At 41.6% G+C, this 19,190-nt stretch overlaps 2 protein-coding genes and 1 pseudogene across 2 annotated transcripts; 1 reads left to right on the top strand and 2 right to left on the bottom strand.

The window, feature by feature from the left end:
• The first annotated feature begins 621 nt into the window (after window positions 1–621).
• LOC120059302 (rho-related GTP-binding protein RhoA-C-like) lies at window positions 622–8,017 on the top strand. Its single transcript, XM_039008255.1, has 5 exons — window positions 622–709; window positions 5,427–5,582; window positions 5,794–5,914; window positions 6,024–6,154; window positions 6,476–8,017. Exons 2-5 carry the CDS (start codon window positions 5,427–5,429, stop codon window positions 6,647–6,649), a joined length of 582 nt encoding a protein of 193 aa, XP_038864183.1. The 5' UTR covers window positions 622–709; the 3' UTR covers window positions 6,650–8,017.
• Window positions 8,018–8,073: 56 nt separating this feature from the next.
• Window positions 8,074–12,758, bottom strand: tpk2 (thiamin pyrophosphokinase 2). The gene is made up of 8 exons (XM_039007657.1): window positions 12,544–12,758; window positions 12,021–12,262; window positions 11,866–11,929; window positions 11,649–11,779; window positions 11,420–11,538; window positions 11,155–11,287; window positions 10,958–11,054; window positions 8,074–8,245 (listed from the first exon to the last, which is right to left on the bottom strand). Exons 1-8 carry the CDS (start codon window positions 12,617–12,619, stop codon window positions 8,199–8,201), a joined length of 909 nt encoding a protein of 302 aa, XP_038863585.1. The 5' UTR covers window positions 12,620–12,758; the 3' UTR covers window positions 8,074–8,198.
• A 1,321-nt stretch (window positions 12,759–14,079) lies between these two features.
• On the bottom strand, window positions 14,080–16,557 carry LOC120058908 (annotated as a pseudogene).
• Window positions 16,558–19,190: the final 2,633 nt, after the last annotated feature.

Genomic DNA, 19,190 nt, shown 5'->3' with positions numbered 1-19,190 from the left:
CAGATATTTCCCCAGATCTATAAATGAGAAGCTTCCGTTTGGCGTTTCCACTTACTACCAAATATGGTGCTGAGAGGAAGCCCAATGGCCGGTTGTGGGAGAAGATGTAGCTAGATCGATTTTGGCCGAAATTCTGCTAATTATCTCATCGATTAAACATTTGATCTCCATACAGTTTTGTGTTTCCAAAACTAGAATTTGTAACTGAGTGGACTGCGTTTTGTAGACCTTACCCTTTGCCAAAGTTTCACAAAAGTGTGTTGTTTTGAATTAGTGCAAGGGCAAATTGAGTTCGCTTTAGCACAGAGTAGGCGTTCCCTAACGTAAAAATGCAAATAAATGGTAGAATACCCAAATAGGATCACACTATCTTGTGCTTGGCTCTGCCCACCTTGCTTGTTCTTTTCACTATGATTATTTTTCTCCCATCGGAACGTCAGTTTCTGGTCTATATTGGGTTAGGGACGTCCCAAGGATCCCGAATAGCATGGACCGAACAAGATCCACTCTTGACTTCCGTTTTTTTCCCTGAACCGGTAAACATGTATCTATTTGTTGACTTAAATATCTGTCACTCATTAATTTGAGGCGTCCTATTGGCGCGAGATCATGGGCATAGGCGGATGTTATCGGCGTGGCACACTGTCGGGGGCGGGGTTGAAGGGTCGGACAGGAAAAGAAAAAGGCGAGGACATCTGTAACGAAAACGGTAATAAAACTAGTAGCTAAATGTAACCTATTTTAACATCTTTGTTATTGATCACCATGAAAAGGGACCATTTATAAACTAAATGCGTGGATGAGGCTTTAAAACGTGTTTTCTGTAGCCAAGATGACATTAGGCCAGTGACAAATTAGCTAGCGGCGTTGATGCCGGAAACGAACGAACAATTGAAGTGAAAAGACTCCTCGTTTCAGTTCCACCAGTCAGAACTAGACAGGCCAATGCTAGATAGCTAGCAGGTCACCAGAGTCGGGTATACAGTGTCATCATCACCATTAGGAAGTTAGTAACACATCCCTGGTCTGAGAGCTAGCTAGCTAACTCTTCGCCCTGTGTAGTCGACAAGCTCTCGCTAACTAACTTGGTTAACAAGCTATCCTAGCTAACTCGCTAGATACCACTGACATGACAAGTGACAATATAAATAACCGCCGTCCACCGAACCGCACTTGCAATACTGGGCGTTTTTAAATGAGACAATCATTGTAGCTAACCATTTGTTTGTCCAACTAGCTACAGTAGTTATCTAGTACTGAGTTTACGTGAAGAGGGGGAAATTAGCTAGCTAATAGAACTTGGGAGCGGCTAATCCATTCATAGACGAACTACATTTAGCGCCTATTGTAGCATCATCTGCCATGGGGAATTTTAAGATCCCCAACGTTCATCGTTAACACTTCGCTTGCGGTACAGGTTTTGGAAGCTGTACCTGTGTTACCTAGCTTACTCTGGACACCTGTAAGTGTAACTGGATAGGAAGTGTAGTTCGTCAACTGGAGGCACACACAGCATATAGGTCTGTGCAAAACTGCTTTACTTACTATATTTTTTATTTGAAAGATTATTTCCCCCAGATATGAAAGAGGGGCATATCAGCATGTTTCAAAAACCGTTTAGCAAGAGACGAGTGACGTTTCTTAACGTTAATACACAGCGTGGGCGAAGCTAATCCCTGAAAACCCTACTGAGGGTTTTTGTGAGTTAGGGTGCAGGTGTTGAGGACATGCTTCCATGTGGTGGCTCGCTGGATGACAATCAAAGGGTCTTCTGCAGGTAGTCAGTCTGCCCTTAGTGATGATAGTGACTTTTTTGGTATGAGGGATCATTCCATGTTAATGTGTTAAATATTTGCATTTATGTATTTTCCTGAAATTCTGTAGGCTTAGAGAAATAATTTAAGTTTGGTTACTATAAATCTATGGGGTTACAGGCCTTGAGCACTATGGACTGTTTTCCAGGACTCAGGTTAACCCTAGTCCTGGACTGAAAAGCACTGTGCAATGGCGATTCTTCGTTGAATGTTCTTCTTAGTCGAGGAGGACTATGCTAAATCTGTGTGTGGGAAACTGTCTATAGGGTAATGTTCCAGATGTACAGATTCTGTTGTCATTGGAGCTGAAGTTGGTGGCTGGCTTTCATAGGTCCGTTGATGAATTTAGGAGGCTTAGCCCCAAATTCAGTTGTTTAACAGGTGGGAAACAGGGTTTCAATTAGACGGTAATATCAAGCCGATAAATAAAATTGGCACCGGCAAATTGCCCGGGAAAAAATCCCATTGCGAAATCGACTTTTAGCCTATTCGTTGATGTAAATACATTTCACCGATCATACCTATCTTCTATGGGTAATTTGCATAATTTCGTGGTACTAAATTGGCGCGCGTGTGTATTCGTTTATCTTATCACACGTGCACAACATAGATACAGAGCCTGTGAGCGGAAAATCTTTTATACGGCGCTTTTATAAACCCAATATTGCGCAACAATTCTAAACGCAATCGTATATTTCTCAACTGGTAATTGAAGCGCGCTACCCATTCGCCATTCAAATGCTAGGCAACATGCCAGGCTTCATCACCGCATCACAACACTTTGCCATGAGTATGAGGCACTATGCATTTTGAAAACATAGCTACTTAATTGTTTGAACCCTGAACGTTTTACTTCATATGAGGCATAGTTCAATACCTTCCTTCAAAGTAGCCTAGGCAAAATCCGACCATATCCGTGGAAGATATTATTTTATAGACTTCATTAAGCAATTGAAACGAAGCCTATTTTCGCTCATGTACTATATATATATATATATATTTCATTTTCGGGTAACCAAATGCACATTTGCATCTAGCCTATTGCGCATTCTTGTGCTAATAATGTTAAGAAATAGTTTATCAACACTAAGCTAAACTTTCTGATCTGTTGCATGAGATTCATTGCTTTTTAACTTTTGTTGCCTAGGCCTACTGATTTGTATGAATTTGGGATCTACCGTCCCACAACTGTCCTAGAGTCTGTTTGGGCTATTTCTTTCTCAACAAGCTGACCAATATAATAGGTAAACTTTTCTACTAATGGGGGTGGGGGTAGTAGAATGACATGGGCTCACAGGCCCATAAGCTAGTAAATTGAATTAAATTGCCAAAATGACAGGCTAATTAGCATACTCCTGTCTACACAGAAATAAATAAAACCATTCAAAATAGCCTTCTAAAGCAAGATTTGGCCACAGTAGATCATTAGCTATCCCTAGCCTTAAAACAATTTTTATTTATTGCTTTGCCTACAGTGGGAAGGAAAGGCAGCAAGTATCAGATAGCTGAGTTGTGATTGTCAGTGAAAAGTAGAGGCCCAACCAGTCATATCGCAATATTTAAAAATAAAATCCCGGGAAAGCAACTGGCTATTGCTGTAAAGAGAAGACAATGAAATTACCCCAAACGGTCTATTAGTTATCAAAATTCTCAACTTAATTGAGCAAACAGTAGGCCTAGAGTCTATCTTATTGACACCAGCTGAGAGCATCCGCCATATCCCCGGTGAGTGCGCACCACGCATATTCACTATCATTGTTGAGTCAGTGCCACTTAAGTTTGTTTTGGACAATCATTTCCTCCAGTTTAGATGGACGTCATTCTATTTGTTTCCCCTTCTCGTAGGCCTATTATATTCGTCATTTTTCTTGATATGTTTGTCAGTGTTAGCAGAGTAGGCTACCCTGTAATTTGTCGTATAAAAAACATTTGATAATGTCTCCAGACGTGTAGTATAATTGCATGAAATGTGTTTTTCCCTTATAAAGAAATAAGTAACGTATCTGATAGTCTATAGCCCAGGCCTTCTACGCGCTCATCCATGCATTGAACAGTATTTTTTGCAAACAGTGATAGTCAGAATTTAGACAGATTATCTCGATCAAATCTACTCACATTACGAATAGTAGGCTATTTCGCTGTTGGTTCTTGTTGGCTGAGGTAAAGTACATGTGGAGTTATTCTAACATCTTCAAAGTGCGTGGTAAAGACACGCTCGACTTGCATGTTCTGTTTAAGATTAATTAATTGAAATGTGATTTCTGTCATTCTGAGCACCATGGGTGGACGCCCTAATCAAGTTACGCATCCAATGCACATGGGTCCCGTAAATTTACAATGCTGCCGGTCAAATACCCAGCGCCACGTTTTCACAATGGAAACTATGGTAGGAACACTTGTGCACTAAACATGCACCGTTGTGGTACCATTGAACCATGGTTTGGGTCACATTCAAAGGCCGTTGGATAAAATGCAGTCCAGTCCGACACATGAAGTGGTTTACACAGTATTATGGATTGTAGGCGGTGGGCAATTGACAAAAAGGCTCAGACTTACTTGGAGCCAAAAGGAGTGCATGGCCTTCATGGATATAAAAGGTGGCTTACTACAATCCAATGCTTTTATGTGTTGGGAGGTGTGCAAGAGGCCACATGTAGTTACAATTGGGACGCAACGAAGGTTAAATGTCTATTGGACATATGGGCTGATGAAAACGTTAGGCCAACTCAGTCAGTGCCGTAGAGTTCCAGAACACTGACCACATATGCATTGAGTATGCAATGCATTTCCTTCTCCATCCACATTACCTTGTTTGCATCCTCCACATGTGCCGTTTAGCTAGCTCATTAACAATGGGAAAATAAATTACGTTTCTTCACCGGTCTGTATTTTATACCAAAAAAACGACCTCATAACTTGAAAGCCCCGATTGCGAAGGTAATTTAAGATGACAGGCTTGAAAATCCGTTCAGCCATTTTGGCACAATGACTCACTACCCAAACCAGACGCAACTATTTTCAAGTGGCCAAGAGACGTCATGTGATCTCCTACTGCTTTCTAGTGGAAGAACTGGGAATTAGGCGGAGGATATATTTAAATAAATGGATAGGTAGACTTCAGCTTTCTACTCATATGTACAGTATATCATTCCTGTAAGATGACAGTATAGCACGTTCCAAAAGCCCTGCACTTTTAAAATGTCTGTGATCCCATGGGAATTTGCGTATGTTTAGGCCATCTTTAGGTAAAATATTTAAACAGTAATTGGTGACATATTTTCTCAAATCTAGACTAAATCTCTTATGGTCTGCTGTATCTCAGGCCCTGTAGTAGTTACATAGTTTCTGACACCTTTATCTGAGTCCCACAGTTCATACTTTTCTAACAGTACTGTGTTTGTAGGACTTATAATTTTGAAAACAAAATTTACTTTGAGGGTAGTATACAATATTATGCATTGTTTAGAAAATGCCACCAAAGGGGGTCTGAGTAACAGGTTAACGCTGTATGAACACATTTGCTTACAAATCTTAATTTTCTTGGTTGTGCTATATTATCACAAACTCAAAATGTTGCTGGATTTGCACTTCAACTGAGAAATTTTCTTGCAGATGGCTGCGATCCGTAAGAAACTGGTGATTGTTGGTGATGGTGCTTGTGGAAAGACCTGTCTGCTCATAGTCTTCAGTAAAGACCAGTTCCCTGAGGTCTACGTACCTACAGTGTTTGAGAACTATGTGGCAGATATTGAGGTGGACAGTAAGCAGGTGAGATTGTACTGTTAGTCACACAGTATGCTATTAAGACATAACTTAAAACACAATTTTTATGTTGAAGTCTTAGTTTTCACCATTTCTCCAGAGCAAGTTACAGTTTTTGGCCAAACAGCAGTGTATGCATTCTCTACTATAAGTCACTCTGAATAAGAGCATCTGCTAAATGATTAAAATGTGAATTTCTGCTCTGTGTGGGTTCTAGGTGGAACTGGCCCTCTGGGACACAGCTGGACAGGAGGACTATGACAGACTACGGCCTCTCTCTTACCCTGACACTGACGTCATCCTCATGTGCTTTTCCATAGATAGCCCCGACAGCTTGGGTAATACATTGGTGACTGTAATGTTAATCTATCATGTGTGGTAAATGCAACAAATTATTCTGTTTCACTAGCAGCATTTTCCTAAAATGATCCCCTGTGTCTGAAACAGAGAATATCCCAGAGAAGTGGACCCCTGAAGTAAAACACTTCTGTCCAAATGTACCCATCATTCTTGTGGGTAATAAGAAGGACCTGCGGAATGACGAGCACACACGTCGGGAGCTAGCAAAAATGAAGCAGGTACAGTATTCATTGTAAAAATGTATATTATAATTTCAGCAAACACTCATTGTCCTGATCCATTCAGGATATTTCTTAAATGTAGCATTGAAACTAAACAATCCATGACATTTGTTTTAATGTGGTTGTGTTGCCTCATAGCTACTGACACTTCATGTATTGTCTGCTATTGTCTAAATATACACAGGTTGAGGTTTTTGTTTTGTTCAGTTATGCTAGTTATGTTTTTGTTTGACTTGTTATGATTGGTGGTTTAGTATGTCACAATGGATGCCAACCATAGAATACGTCTGAACACTTACACCTCTGACACATGAACAGGAACCAGTGAAGCCAGAAGAGGCCCGGGACATGGCTAACCGCATCAACGCGTTTGGCTACTTGGAGTGCTCAGCCAAGACGAAAGACGGTGTGAGGGAGGTGTTTGAGATGGCCACCAGGGCCGCGCTGCAGGCCAAGAAACGTGGAAAGAAGAATGCCTGCCTCCTGCTATAGAGAGCTGGGGAAAGACGGGAGCGGGTAGGAAGGGGGAAACAAATTGGGCCGAGGAAAACGCTGCACCCCTCTCCTAAGTCTGCCTCTGGAAGGGTGGGGTGAGTTTCAAAGGGGGTGTGAGGGAGAATAACACAATTAAACTAGGCCAAAGGAAATGGAGACGGTGAAGGTCAAATGTAACGAAAAGGGGAGTTTACATTTAAGGCCAAGGTGATTGCCAATTGTTTTTTTAAATAAGATAATCGTATGATTTAAGTTTTTTTTAATTGGGTCTTGGACAAGTAGAAGGGTAAAGAAAAAACATCTCTCTGGTAAACTTGTCAGGGTGGTGTACTCTGAGGGACGGGATAAAATTGGTGTTCATGATAGGTTGTTCACCACAGCGCTATTGCCCTGGTTCATAGAGCTGAGCATTGTCAGAGAAAAAGGGGGTTTCGTTGCATCATGGTGCATGTTCTCCCAACTCTGACCTCCCTGGCTTGCAGTGTGTGTCTGCGCTTGTCTTTCATTTCTGTCCAGCCATACCATAGGTGTTTATTTTCTTTGTTCTCCCAATGGATAGACTAACCCTGTCTTTGCGCGGACCAGCATCTCCTTCTATGGTATCATAATCTTGCGTGGACCAGCACCTATGATATAATTGGTCCAATTGTATAGTTAATTTGATACAAGCAATTTTGATTTTAAATGGCTACATATTTTTTATTTGCCTTTGACTATAAAATTCATATTAAAATGCATACAATAATATTGATACTAACTGATTTTTGTACACCTGTTTATGTATTGTAATGAAAAATAATTTTAGAATTTGGTTTTATCATTAGTTGGCCTCAAGCCAGATAAATAATCTACATTTGATGAGGACTGTCAGACACTGTTTGGTTTGAAAGGGGGGGGGGGGTGACTTTTTATTAAGTGATAAAGGTTTTGCAAATTTGGTATTTTCCTCTTGCAGATTGTTTTTGCCTGCATGCCAGGCTATTATTGGGAGTGGGTTTTTAATGTGACCTATTGCTCACTCCCTCCAGTCCGTCTTTCTAAAACTGTATGTCTTCCCTTTTTTTCCCTCTTGTACTGTATGTTTAACCAACCTTGTGAGAGTCTACTGGCTTATCCTGTATCAGTTGTGCATATTTAGCAAAAATTAGTAACTTTAGGATGAGAGTTTAAAAAATAACATGTAAAATGCTTAGTAATCCATGAAAAAGATTATGACAAGATGTCATACTGTTAAACGCAAGTCATTTCTTTAAATAATATCTTAGTCATTTGTGAGGGGGGTCTTTTGTATAAAATGCACCCTCACATTTCCTCAGTCCTCTTTTTAAAAGTACTCTTAAGAAAATAAATTGTTATAGGGAATGATTGGTTGTCGTTCTTTCATGTGTCATGCCTCTCAACACGAAATCCCAAGATGTGAATGGAATTTATTCATGATTCTGTTCCAAAACAGTACAAGATTGAACATTTGACAGAATAGATCAAGGCATCTAGAAAGGAGTGCTGCATCTGACCATCCCTCATGTAACATTTTTCACTTCAGTATTTACAAAGTGTGGTGGAGTCCAGCAACAAACTCCTGGTAATAGGGCTCTGAAAAAAAGATAGCGGTCAGATTTTTCTTGAATCTTCTGCTGTTGTTGGTGTTTAAATTATTGACAATTGCACTACTGTAAATAGTTTTTATGGTGTGGCTGCGGATCCGACTTTTACTTGACCTCGTCCCAACAGTTAAAGGTATGAGAGGCCAGATGTGCGGGATACTCTACATATATTTTTTTATTCATAGCTGCTCCGGATTGGACGTCTGTGTGGTGTAGTCTACAAACTTTGACATGTTGTACAACACACTTTTGTAACAGTAGGCTATTACAAACATAAGCATGACACAAACAGGCAGTCTAAGTAGCGATTCCATGTTCTTTTTTCAGGAGGAAGTACATGCAGATATTTAGACATTAAACAAGCAAGACACAGTCTAAATAGCGATTTAATGTTGTTTTTCCATTGTCCTTACGGCAGACCGATCACTAGATTTCATTAACATTTTTCCACTGTCAAACTGGTTTCCAGCTACAGTCGTGGCCAAAAGTTGAATGACACAAATATACATTTTTACAAAGTCTGCTGCCTCAGTTTGTATGGTGCCAATTTGCATATACTCCAGAATGTTATGAAGAGTGATCAGATGAGTTGCAAAGTCACTCTTTGCCATGCAAATTATCTGAATCCCCAAAAAACATTTCCACTGCATTTCAGCCCTGCCACAAAAGGACCAGTGATTCTCTCGTTAACACAGGTGTGAGTGTTGACGAGGATAAGGCTGGAGATCACTGTCATGCTGATTGAGTTTGAATAACAGACTGGAAGCTTCAAAAGGAGGGTGGTGCTTGGAATCATTGTTCTTCCTCTGTCAACCATGGTTAACCGGCAAGGAAACACATGCCGTCATCATTGCTTTGCACAAAAGGGCTTCACAGGCAAGGATATTGCTGCCAGTAAGATTGCACCTAAATCAACCATTTATCGGATCATCAAGAATTTCAAGGAGAGCGGTTCAACTGTTGTGAAGAAGGCTTCAGGTCGCCCAAGAAAGTCCAGCAAGCGCCAGGACCGTCTCCTAAAGTTGATTCAGCTGCGGGATCGGGGCACCACCAGTACAGAGCTTGCTCAGGAATGGCAGCAGGCAAGTGTGAGTGCATCTGCATGCACAGTGAGGCGAATACTTTGAGGGTGGCCTGATGTCAAGAAGGGCAGCAAAGAAGCCACTTCTCTCCAGGAAAAACATCAGGGACATACTGATATTCTGCAAAAGGTACAGGGATTGGACTGCTGAGGACTGTGGTAAAGTCATTTTCTCTGATGAATCCCCTTTCCGATTGTTTGAGGGATCCGGAAAACAGCTTGTCCGGAGAAGACAAGGTGAGCGCTACCATCAGTCCTGTGTCATGCCAACAGTAAAGCATCCTGAGACCATTCATGCGTGGGGTTGCTTCTCAGCCAAGGGAGTGGGCTCACTCACAATTTTGCCTAAGAAGACAGCCATGAATAAAGAATGGTACCAACACATCCTCCGAGAGCAACTTCTCCCAACCATCCAAGAACAACTTGGTGATGAACAATGCCTTTTCCAGCATGATGGAGCACCTTGCCATAAGGCAAAAGTGATAACTAAGTGGCTCAGGGAACAAAACATTAATATTTTGGGTCCATGGCCAGGAAACTCCCCAGAACTTAATCCCATTGAGAATTTGTGGTCAATCCTCAAGAGGTGGGTGGACAAACAAAAACTCACAAACTCCAAGCATTGATTATGCAAGAATGGGCTGCCATCAGTCAGGATGTGGCCCAGAAGTTAATTCACAGCATGCCAGGGCGGATTGCAGAGGTCTTGAAAAAGAAGGGTCAAAACTGCAAATATTGACTCTTTGCATCAACTTCATGTAATTGTCAATAAAAGCCTTTGACACTTATGAAATGCTTGTAACTATACATCAGTATTCCATAGTAACATCTGACAAAAATATCTAAAGACACTGAAGCAGCAAACTTTGTGGAAATACATTTTTGTATCATTCTCAAAACTTTTGGCCACGGCTGTACACACTTCGGCTGCCTATAATGTTCGGCTGCCCATAGGTGGAACAGCTACTCTGGCGAATTTCAATCATATCCTGTGATACTGGCGAAATAACAGTTTTAACCTGTTACGCAGATTGTTTTGCCCCAATGCAAAACTCAGGTGGGGAGTTCACCATCATTGCAAGCATCGACAAAACAGGTGGCAGTCGTAGTGTTATTTTTCAGCAACTCAGGCTACGATATGGCAGCATAACTATAAAGATGAGGCTACATCACAGATGTACAGTGTGGTTAAACCAGACTGTTTTTCCCTAATGCAATGTGTAGACCGAGCCCTGCTTGTGCTTTTGCAATATTCTTATTTACAACAGACATAGAAGGTTGTAGCCTACAAAATATATTTACTTTGGAATGTTCGTTCAAATAGCAGTGGGGTTTTTATTTCTGCTTTTCAGATATGCGGCAGAAACGTAGCTACATCTTGTCGATCATATTGGTAGAAGATTCAGAAGAGGGTGAGGAAACGAAGGGAGCGTGAGCAGCACCTACGTAAACAAAACGTGTCCGTAAAATAACACATGCGCGGAACATGAATCGGATATTCAGTTCTGGGGGGAAAATAACCGGGGGGGGGGGGGGGTGGTTAACGACAGATCCGCAGCCTCTGCCTAGTTTTTATAACTATGTTATCCCATGTCATTGATTGATTGTACTGATGCAAACCTGTATCAGGCTGTATGTAGGAATGTCTGATGAGGAAATCTAGGACCACCATGGCACAGTTGGGCTTGAAGTCGTCACTGATCAGCAGTTCTTTCACCTGAAAACAACATTGTAGGCCTACTTGAAGACATTCCTTGTGGGCCAGACATAAAAGCTAACATGCAGTACTGGAGGTGCTCAAAAGTAGAGTGGCTGACCTTGTCCATGGAGTAGAGGTAGAAATCTTGCACCTCCCCATCCCCTATCTTAGGCTTGAACTCAGGAGGTAGCTCCAAGTCGAACACAAACTGGCTTTCAGGAAACACCCCTTCCTCATCCTCATAGGTATAGCTATGAGAGAAGACACAGAGATGATTGAAATAATGTGGATACGATTGTAGGCCTATGTAAAAGCATGCAAAGAGATATTCTCAATGAGACACTGCAGACAGAGCTGGCTACTCCTGTTGAGATGTCAATCACCTCACTGTGCTCACGGGGCGGGCAGTCTCTGCTATATCTTCTGGGATGCAGGCCTCTTCCTCACACTCCTTGATCAGGGTGTTTTTCACACTGATACCTGCTGCTAGTCCCCCAGCTGCCTGAAAACATGGTGGAAGAACATGGTCAAACCAGTTTGCCATTCACAAAAAAAGATGTACCGGTAAAATGTAATCGGTTGTATTCTAATTTTAAATCAATAGGTACTGACCAGGTTGTCCAGTTTTCCAGGGTAGGTCTGCTTGGTCATGGATCGTCGTCCCACCCACATCCTGAGTTCCCCATGTTCATCCTGGCAGTACCCATTAATATGGACTCCATATCGTTTCACTCCAAAAAGGCCTACAAAGACAATGTTAATGGGGCATGCAATTGCAGGGGGAACACTGGGATTATTTTCTACTGTTATTGCTTAGGACACGACTTACTTGTGGCAGATCTCTCCATACACATTAGTGGAGTGTCGCAGAATCTGGGCATTACTTCATACTTCTATAGAAGAGGCCCAAATATATAATTTCAGGGAATTAAAAAAATTCGTATAGTCTGTTTTCAGTTTTACAGCATATTGTAGTACTCTCACCTCATCTCTCCATCCTTTCAAGACAGTCAACAAGCCTTCCCTCCTAAGTGACTGAAGAACAGAATCTACAGCCTCTGACCTCCTCCCATAGGAGTCAAGATTTTGGCACAGAGTAATAGCGCCACCTTGTGGTGGATTGAAGACCTCTGGAAATGTACTCAAAATGGACGCCACTTTGGAAGGCACCCACCCAACTTGCTCTCCTCCAACCTCAAACCGAAGGCATGTGGTGCGACTGGAGCCTGGGTGACACAAACATACATATTGGATGCGAGAGAGATGCTTTGTAGTATAGGCTAGATAATGCCGCGTTCATGTACTAGTCGGAACTCGGAAAAGTCCGACTTTCTAACTGGTTGTAGTTATACACGTGCCAGATTTACCAGTTAGTATGTCAGACATTTCCTAGTTCTGACTAGCACGTGAACGCGGCATAACACCTAATCATTTCGCTATCAAACACACATAGCTAGCCACAGTTTATCATTCACTTCCAGTTATCACAAATAGTTTTAACTCTAACCTGGCGAATAAAAGTTATTCATTCGGCGAAGCACCTGGAGCATTTTTTCCGACCAGGTAGTCATGATTTCGAGCATAGGTTTCTGACGCGAGTCCAATGTTTTTATGAAGGGTAAAAATTAAACAACAATATGTTATGTTTTATTCAGGTAGCTACATAATCTTTTCACTGTGGTTATTTTGCCAACGCCATGTTCCTCTCAGCGGTGTATACTCGGCGTGCGCCATTGCGCACTGCACAAAACGCCCACATGATTCGCAACATTTCCATTGGTTGTAGACGCGTCTGCTGCAGCAGCTGGTTAACGTACGCCGATATTTGGACTCACAGGGCTGTGTATGTATGTATGTATGTATGTGTGCGTGCGTGTCGCCATGTTCAAAACAACTGGGAACTATGAAATCGCCGACTTCAATGCCTTTAATACTTGGAACTTGGAAAAAAAACAAGCTCCGACTTGACATTCCAAGTTGAACGGTATTTCAACTCGGAATTCCATGTCGGAAACTAGGGGAGCTTTCTAGAGCGCCGACCTGAAGATCACTGACATCATGAGTTGACCTTGTTTCTGTCTGAGTTCCCAGTTGTCCCGGATGACCATTCAAAACGAGTTTTCTCAGTCGGATAACGTTTTTTCACGAGTTCCCAGTTGTCTTGAACGCACTGAATTCGGTAGCCAGAGATTTCCCGAGTTCCCAGTTGTTTTGAACGTGGCATTAACCCTTGCCAATACCATGGACTTTCTCACTCATCTAAAGAGCCTCACCAGGCCTACATTGTGCCCTCTATACATTTACATTTAAGTCATTTAGCAGACGCTCTTATCCAGAGCGACTTACAAATTGGTGCATTCACCTTATGATATATACAGCATCAACCCTGCTAGCTATTCGTTCGTCCACAATATAATACAATAGGCTACAATACAATGTTGATAAGCAATCCTGCTGATATCAGTTTTATTGAACTGAATACACTTTCATCTGCATTACTGAAAATCTTTCTTTATTGAAAATATACAGTATTGTGGAGTATAGTGTTAACTCCCCTTTGTTAAGATTTTGCATAGAATAATCTAGGATTATATTGGGGATTAAATACATTTATATTTAAGAAATTCACTTCAAGGACATAACAAGACCCCTTGTCTTTAAGGGCTTTTAGGGCTCCAGAGTGGCGCAGCAGTCTAAGGCACTGCATCTCAGTGCAAGAGGGGTCACTACAGACCCTGGTTCAGTGGTCTAAGGCACTGCATCTCAGTGCAAGAGGTGTCATTACAGTGCCTGGTTTGAATCCAGGCTGTATCACATCTGGCCGTGTTGTGGATGATAGTGTTGTGGATAGAAACTGGACCACATACAAGATGTTAACCAAGGCCAATACACGTTGAGGATGGATGCATGTGGTAGATGGAGCCGAGCAGATGAGGCTTTTATGTTTTCCAACTTGTTCAGGCAATGGTGTGATGGCATGTCAGCGCTAAGAGGAGGTATGAGTATTTTCCCGGTCTGAGGGTCCATGAGTCTTTTGATTCCTTTACTCCACCCCCTTCATGAATTCCAGGAACTCTGTGGAAGAGAATGACACCCAGGGCACATGATAGATCATCAATAAAATATCTTACTGACTGCCTGGATTTGAACTGTGAAAGGTTTGGCATGAAAGGATAGCCTAGATGAGTGTCAAAAAAAAAATATAATTACACATTCTGGAAGTGCCAACCTGATCTTTAGGCTCAAATGTCTTTGAGCGCATTTATATTTGATATGTATTATTGACCGCAGTATTCTATTCTATTCACAGTATTTCATAACATAACTATTACTGTTGGGCCTCTTGTCTTACCATCATAATCAATTTTTCCATCATTGTTTTTGTCTCCATCCTTCATGAGTTCTTCAATGTTATCCTCAGTGATGGCCTCTCCAGTTGACTCCAGAATGGTCTTCAGCATATCCAAATCAATGTAGCCATCTCCATTTCTGTAAGCAGCACCAATGAGTACACATATTCTTTATAACACTGTACTGTACTCTACTTACTCTGTCAACAATATTAATTAATTTATATACTTAGACTTTTATTGACATTACTGTTTTAGTTGTCTATATGTTTGTCTTTATAGGTTCTTGTTAGAGTAAACCCAAATGTTTTTTGGCAACCACTTTGCTTGATATTAGCCTTACTTGTCAAACATGCGGAAAAGTTCGGCCAACTCTTCCTCCGGTTTCCCTTTGCTTTCCTCATTCATGCAACGCACCATCATGACTAGGAACTCATCAAAGCCTACTGTCCCGCTCCCTGTAAACACACACACACACACACACACACACACACACACACACACACACACACACACACACACACACACACACACACACACACACACACACACACACACACACACACACACACACACACACACATACACACAGCAGCTGTAACATGGTGTCTTAATGTTGAAACATAGTAAGGTGAGTTCCAAAGTAACATTTCAGACCAGTCTGAAAACTATGTATGAACCACCCCCTCAGGCTACTTGACCTAATGATTTTGCCTGAGGTTAAAGGTATACTTCAGGAATTTGGCAATGAGGCCTCTTCTCTACTTCCCCAGAGTCAGATGAACTAGTGGATACCATCTTTATGTCTCTGTGTCCAGTATGAAGGAAGTTAGAGGTAGTTTTGCAAGCCAATGCAGAAGTCTATGGGTATCTGTTAGCATGCTAGTATAGGGGATGTACAGTAATATTGTGTGTGTAGTATTGAGTGTTAATAAGTTTGCAGCCATGGTGATGCACCATCCTCATCCACCTCGTCTGCAGCTCCTCTGGGGTTGGGTTCTGCCCCAGCATCCTCATCACCTTCCCCAACTCCTTTGTGCTGATGCAGCCGTCCTCCGCATCCTGACATGCAATGTCAAAGGCTGCCTTGAACTCTGTGGGGACATAGTGGTGAGAAGCAGTTTTAGTGGCGCTTATGGGTATTCCTAGTGTTTCTACATAGATATGAATGGTGCAAAGGTAAAGAAGAAATGTCATGGGATTATTGTGTACAAAAAGCAAGGCTCGTCATTTTTCTGCTCTTCTGTTAAGTTCTCAACCTGAAGGGAATAGTGGAGCAAGTTAAAAATGCAGTTATAGTGCTTTAGAACTCATTTTAACCTACTTTATGTGTCTAAATTATGCAGGTTGGTTGGCCTCTTGTCATTTATTATTTGACAAACCACTCATACTTGGACCACACTGGAGGCCATTGGTGGTCATTTCCTCATTTTCTTGTCTCTCTTCCCCTTGATCCGCAGTCAGCCCCTAGCCCTCGCAGTGTGTAATGCACCTTCTCCCTCTCCTTGAACTCAGCCCAAAACCTGTCGAGCACAGCCACCTACCCCTGGTGCCGTCTGACTGAAATGTCACGCTGCTTTCTTCACCTACTATTCTTGTCGGGTGGCGATGGGGGGCTCTGGCACCGACTCCACTGACAGCCATATGTTTGAGCCGAAAGCTGTCGACACTCTTCTTCCTCCTAACTGTCCTTGTTTTATTGTTGTCAGGCAGAGAAATGCCAGAAATCCCATGTAAACACACAGGATGTTCTCCGGGTCCTCAGAGAAGATAATGATGAGCTCAAATGATCATACTGACATGACAACATGCTTTCTGTTGTTGTGCTAGCACAGGGGTAATTCAAATTGAATTAACTTTTTCAGAATAGCTGGGCTCATAGAACATGACTAACTTTGTGTTTAACCTTGGTGAATCTTGGTACTTGTAAGTTGCTTATTCAAAAGATACAATGTTGAATTTCCATTGACTTTACAACTCTTTACAACACCAATGAGGGAAGTTTGAGATCATGAACCTCCTTCCTCCTTAGTACATCAGATGAAGACTCCTAATTGATTCTAACTGTCCTCGACATAAACTATCTAGCATCCCCCTGTGTCACCTAACTACCACCCTGCAGGTTTTGACCCTGTATCTGTACTCACCGCTGCTTTGTATACATCATCCATGGCTGCTGGCCTGCCTTTGTCTCTGTTTCAGTCACCGGAACACAACGATACTTCCACAAATGCCTCAGACACAGGACAAAGGATAGAAGCAACACCTGCCCCAGCCTTTATTGTTCGGGGCATGTGGTGTTAAAAAACTTCTGAACCCCCTCTCTGCGTCATCCCACTGTTCTCATCACAAGAGAGAGAAGGATAACTATAAATAGATGAATTACAGAGATGGTCCAACAATAAGAGAGCCTAGGCCGCAGCAGCTAAATTGGTGACATGTATTGTCTCCAAGCTAGACCTAGAGCGAACGTGAAACCAAGTAGGAACACTTTTTTTTAAGCATGTCAAATCAGTAAGACATAACAGCAATTTCTTAGCAAAATAATTATCTTTCAAATACAAGATTTGGGGATTTGGTGGCCTCTCCGCACTGGTCTGTGGGGAGAGAAATTAGTTCCAATCAGTGTCTTTTTGCAGGGATACTGTACATATTATGTGTTGTACTTGCACCTTTATCTTTCATTTGACTATGGAGATAATAGTGAACACTGTGTATGAAGTGTATACAGTACAAATAGTCTTTATGGTGTTAAGAGGGGGTTTAAACTACAGTTGGGCCTAAGTGGAGGGCTGCAACAGTGAAGCCCTGCCTATCATAAGCTGTATTAATGTCCCCAAAGTCAACAGAGAAGCATCAAATGTACATTTAATTTTAATTGTTTAAGCTCTTCATATTTTGTCGTTTTTAAGGATTATTCAAAAGCAATCACATGAACACCGGAGTGTATTGGTCTGCATGTTCCCTATTTCTTGATAGGCCTATATATGTATAATATTTTTAGCTACAAATACTTTATACAGCAAACTTCTGAAATCAGCAAAAGAAGAGGAAGAGAATGCCCTGCCAATCGTTGGGTGAAATGGGCACGGGAAGTCATTATGACAATAGATACATAGATACAGTAAAGCTATTTTGGATGGTTTGTGTCCTTGAATTGGAAATAGTGTGCACCAACATCTCAGCTGTCAAAGAGAGAGAGAGAGCGAGAGAGAGAATATGTTTTGGTGATATGGCACGGTGATAAATATTTCCTCTTCATCTACTGTACTGCTGGAGACACAGACAGTACCTGCCATTGTCTGCCAGCTGTATTACAGGCCCCAGGTCAAAGGTCAAATCTCTTATGCGGACCTAAAATATACAGACCATAAATAATAATCAGATTTTTATGGTGATAGGTGACCACAATCTGCACCGAGGCAAACTCTGTCAGTTAGTTGTGTGAATATACAGTACCAGTCAAAGTTTGGACACACCTACTCATTCCAGGGTAGGTTTTCTTTATTTTTACAATTTTCTACATTGTAGAATAATATTGAAGACATCAAAACTATGAAATAACACATATGGAATCATGTAGTAACCAAAAAACTGTTAAACAAATTCAAATATATTTTATATTTGAGATTCTTCAAAGTAGCCACCCTTTACCTTGATAACAGCTTTGCATGCTCTTGGCATTCTCTCAACCAGCTTCACCTTGAATGCTTTTCCAACAGTCTTGAAGGAGTTCCCACATCTTCTGAGCACTTGTTGGCTGCTTTTCCTTCACTCTGCAGTCCAACTCAATTGGGTTGAGGTTGGGTGATTGTGGAGGCCAGGTCATCTGATGCAGCACTCCATCACTCTCCTTCTTGGTCAAATAGCCCTTACACAGCCTTGAGGTGTGTTGGGTCATTGTCCTGTTGAAAAACAAATGATAGTACCACTAAGCGCAAACCAGGTAGGATGGCATATCGCTGCAGAATACTTTGGTAGCCATGCTGGTTAAGTGTGCCTTGAATTCTAAATAAATCACAGACAGTGTCACCAGAAAAGCACCCCCACACATCACACCTCCTCCTCCATGCTTCACGGTGGGAACTACACATGCGGAGATAATCCGTTCACCTACTCTGCGTCTCACAAAGAAATGGTGGTTGGAAACAAAAATATCAAATTTGGACTCGTCATACCAAAAAACAGATTTCCACCGGTTTAATGTACATTGCTCGTGTTTCTTGGCCCAAGCAATTCTCTTCTTCTTATTGGTGTCCTTTAGTAGTGGTTTCTTTGCAACAATCGACCATGAACGCTTCATTCACGCAGCCTTCTCTGAACAGTTGATGTTGAGATATGTATGTTACTTGAACTCTGTGAAGCATTTATTTGGGATGCAATTTCTGAGGCTGGTAACTCTAATTAACGTATTCTCTGCAGCAGAGGTAACTCTGGGTCTTCCTTTCCTGTGGCAGTCCTCATGAAAGCCACTTTCATCATAGCTCTTCATGGTTTTTGCGACTGCACTTGAAGAAACTTTAAAAGTTCTTGAAATTTTCCACGTTGACTGACCTTCATGTCTTAAAGTAATGATGGACTGTCGTTTCTCTTTGCTTATTTGAGCTGTTCTTGCCATAATATGGACTTTTACCAAATAGGGCTATCTTCTGTATACCAACCCTACCTTGTCACAACACACCTGATTGGGTCAAACGCATTAAGAAGGAAAGAAATTCCACAAATTATCTTTTAACAAGGCACACCTGTTAATTAAAATGCACTCCAGGTGACTACCTCATGAAACTGGTTGAGAGAATGCCAA

This window comes from Salvelinus namaycush, chromosome 14 (genome assembly GCF_016432855.1).
Source record: "Salvelinus namaycush isolate Seneca chromosome 14, SaNama_1.0, whole genome shotgun sequence".
Classification (NCBI taxonomy): domain Eukaryota; kingdom Metazoa; phylum Chordata; class Actinopteri; order Salmoniformes; family Salmonidae; genus Salvelinus; species Salvelinus namaycush.
The sequence above is the reverse complement of the archived record's forward strand: the minus strand, read 5'-3'. Positions and strand labels throughout refer to the sequence as shown.